At 32.7% G+C, this 3,435-nt stretch overlaps 1 protein-coding gene across 1 annotated transcript; it reads right to left on the bottom strand.

Moving 5' to 3' along the window:
* Positions 1-449: 449 nt before the first annotated feature.
* Positions 450-2,127, bottom strand: LOC100779638 (isoflavone 7-O-methyltransferase). Its single transcript, XM_003531818.5, has 2 exons — positions 1,222-2,127; positions 450-1,133 (listed from the first exon to the last, which is right to left on the bottom strand). The coding sequence occupies exons 1-2, from the start codon at positions 1,978-1,980 to the stop codon at positions 828-830; spliced, it is 1,065 nt and encodes a 354-aa protein (XP_003531866.1). The 5' UTR covers positions 1,981-2,127; the 3' UTR covers positions 450-827.
* Positions 2,128-3,435: the final 1,308 nt, after the last annotated feature.

Genomic DNA, 3,435 nt, shown 5'->3' with positions numbered 1-3,435 from the left:
GAAGATTGAAATTGCAAAGAACTTTGTGAATGTAACGCATTTATTGACATTTACTACTCACTCTTGAAGGAAGTCATACTCATCTTCTATAAATAGAGAGACTTGTGAAGAGTTAGAGCATCTCATTTCATTCCATCCAAAGAGAAGCAAAATAAGAGTGATAATGAGAAAAAAGTTTTAGTTTTCATGAGAGATATTCTCTAGTATTAAAAAAGTTATTTTAATCTTGCTTTTAATAGTAAAAATATTTATTGACTTGATTTCATAGTTTTTAGCTTTTACATAAAAATGTTTTTCCACATAAAAAATTTTAGTGTCATTTTTCTAGGTTTTTTGTTTTTGGTACTGACAAGAAAAAAAAAAACTCTGCTTTTATTAGGAGGGGTGTAATTTTGTTTTGTCCCATTCCAACTTTATACGTTAAATATCAGCCTAAATACACTCAAAATATCGTATAACAAGAATGACATATATTATAACGACCATAAGTTACCGGTACAATATTATCCCAAAAAACAATAAAGTTACAATACGATAATAACGTTAAGAAAACAATATGGTGCTATGCCACACTCTCTCTCTCTCTCTGCAAGCGAGTCAATTATCGCAATCCAAATTCAATTGATGTGAATTTGTGCGGAGAGAGAAGCACAACAGATATTATTCTCCCAGTGCCTTTGCTCCACTAGTTCTTCCATATTCATAAGTTCTAAAACTAATATCAAATACATATTACAACTTCTGTACCAAAAGAAATACATATTACAACAACATAATTCAGTTCATAACATGAAACTAATAAAAAATAAAAAATAAAACATAATTATCTAAGGATAGATCTCAATAAGAGACAGAAACCCGGTCAAGGGAGATATTTTGTAGTCTTGGAACCCTGCTTCCATGAAGAGTTTCTTCCATTCTTCTTCATTTCTCTCTTTTCCATTTAATACACATGCCATGGCTACATCCCAAAGGAGCTTTAGTTCTGTAACTTTATGCTCATCTTGCTTTTCTTGTATCACCATATCTATGACGATTATTTTTCCTCTTTTGCCATTATTTGAAGAAATAGCTTCTTTACAATTCTCTAATATCTTTATGCAGTCTTTATCAGTCCAATCATGAAGAATCCACTGCAAGAATAAAAGAACAAAAATGAGGTCCATAACTTTATGTGAGAAGTGAGCTATATGTGGTATGAAATAAATAAAATTTACAAACCTTAAGCAGAACTGCATCAGCCTTAGGAATAGATTTGAACATGTCCCCACCAACATATGTCAAATTGTTGCTTTCGGACAAGTTCTCCAGAACGTGAGGACGGTCAAGCACAACGCATTTCAAGTCAGGAAATGCTTCAGAGATCATCCTGGCAGTGGCTCCAGTTCCACCACCAACATCCACAATGGATTCCAGTCCCTCAAACACCAACTTGCAATCTCTCAATGCCAAATTACTCATTTGAGAATCTCTAGCCATTGCCTCATTGAATGACTCGTTGTATGCAGGGTTTTTGTTAAGAAAATCCCATAAACTACACCCTAAGGAGATATCAAATACTGAGAGATCTTCCTCATAAACCCACTTTTTCATTTGATGGAATGAAGCTGATAGAGTTGGATCAAGGATGTACTCAACCATTGGAGCTAAAGAAAGTTCACTGCTTTTTACAAGTAGCTCTGAAGCAGCAGTGAGAGCATATGCTTCTTTTTCATGGATTCTTACACTTTCAAAGAATCTATGGTGTGACAGGTAGTGCATGAGGCTCTGAACGTGACCTACTCTAGCTGGTGGAACATGTAGAATTGACACCAACTCAGAAAGAGTAATGGGTTGGCCGTGCTTGTGGATTATGTCTGGTATTCCAAGCTCAATAATCGTTTTGAGGCACATAGAATCTATGAAGGCAAACATGTGTCTGTATATGAGAGCTTGGCCTTGAAAGATCTCACTTGCTTTTCGGCCATTGCTAGAAGCCATAATTGCATCTGATTCTTTTTTTGTTGTGTTTTGTGGTGTTTCAGAATTGGCTGCCGCCCTTTATAAAAAGTTTCACGTATCCCTGAATAACATTAATGTACGTATACCATTCAAAAGAAAATGCCAAATGTTACAAAATTTCATTGTAGGAAACTACACGAATATACGTGGCTACAAATTATAATGCCTTAATTAGCACCGTGTTTTCCGTCAAACCAAACTGCAATTGACTACAGTATAGCTAATTCAATATTCATGGTTTAATTAACTCATTCGTGCATTTCCTACATGCAAACATTATTAATATTTGGACAACAACAACGGTTTGAAAAGAGTTAACTTATATTTTTTAATGAAGTGGTTCGAAATTTAAATTCTTAATTTTTGGATTGAAATTAGATTTTATTAGAAGAGAAATATTTATTTTTGATTCAAGTTTCACTTTTGACGAGACAACTTAAGAAAAAAAAAAACTATTTATGTAGTTGGAGACATTAAATTCATAACTAAAAACAGAGCTACCTTAAATTCATTATATTTCAAGTTTGGGGGCCACGCCTCCCTCGGTCATAACTATGCTAATACAAGGTGGGGACCAAACCTGTGAAATGACACGTGACAGTTTATGTGAGGTTTTGCATTAGTATTTTTTTATTTTATTATCATAGGAAAATAATATTATTATATATAAATTATCTACAAAGCAAAAGAAATATCAATGTAGACCATAAAATAGCGTACATATGTACAAACAGAAGAAGAACGCGTCGCTGCTTTCCTCAAAAACAATAACCTGTCCCTTCCCACACATATTTCACGATTATCATCTCATACCTACACCGGTACATCATATAATTCATATTCATACCCATGACATGTTGTGCCACTAACCCAGCTCTCCACAATACAAATTGTACCCGATTATATAGCTCAAGCAACACTTGGTGGATCTAAGAAAATTAAGTTATTAAGGACACTCGTCTGTACGGGTAAAAAACCTTAATTCGGATGTGCTTATTAGTTATTACTTGCACTTTCCTCTCATCACTCGTCTGTACGTCAGGTTTTGCATTATTGATCATGAGATTATCTTTGTTATCCACGGGTTTGAAGACAAAACTGACTGTTAATCACTATTATACGTGTAATTTTTAATAATATTTTTTGTCTAATACTTATTAAAAATATTGTTAAAAACTTTTTATAACATTTTAAAAATATTATCAAATATAAATAAACGTTACTAATATATTTTTGTGATATTTTATCAAACGTTATGTATAGTCTATGTTGATAAAGGGTTTAACAACATGAGTTATGTATAACATAAAATATCACAAAAACATATTAAATATTTTTTAAATGTTGTCAAAAAAATTTATCATATTTTTAACAAGTGTTAGGAAAAAATATTGCTAAATATTGTATATGTTGCAGTGACGGTTCATGTGCTAG

Source organism: Glycine max, chromosome 8 (genome assembly GCF_000004515.6).
Source record: "Glycine max cultivar Williams 82 chromosome 8, Glycine_max_v4.0, whole genome shotgun sequence".
NCBI classification, from domain to species: domain Eukaryota; kingdom Viridiplantae; phylum Streptophyta; class Magnoliopsida; order Fabales; family Fabaceae; genus Glycine; species Glycine max.
The sequence above is the reverse complement of the archived record's forward strand: the minus strand, read 5'-3'. Positions and strand labels throughout refer to the sequence as shown.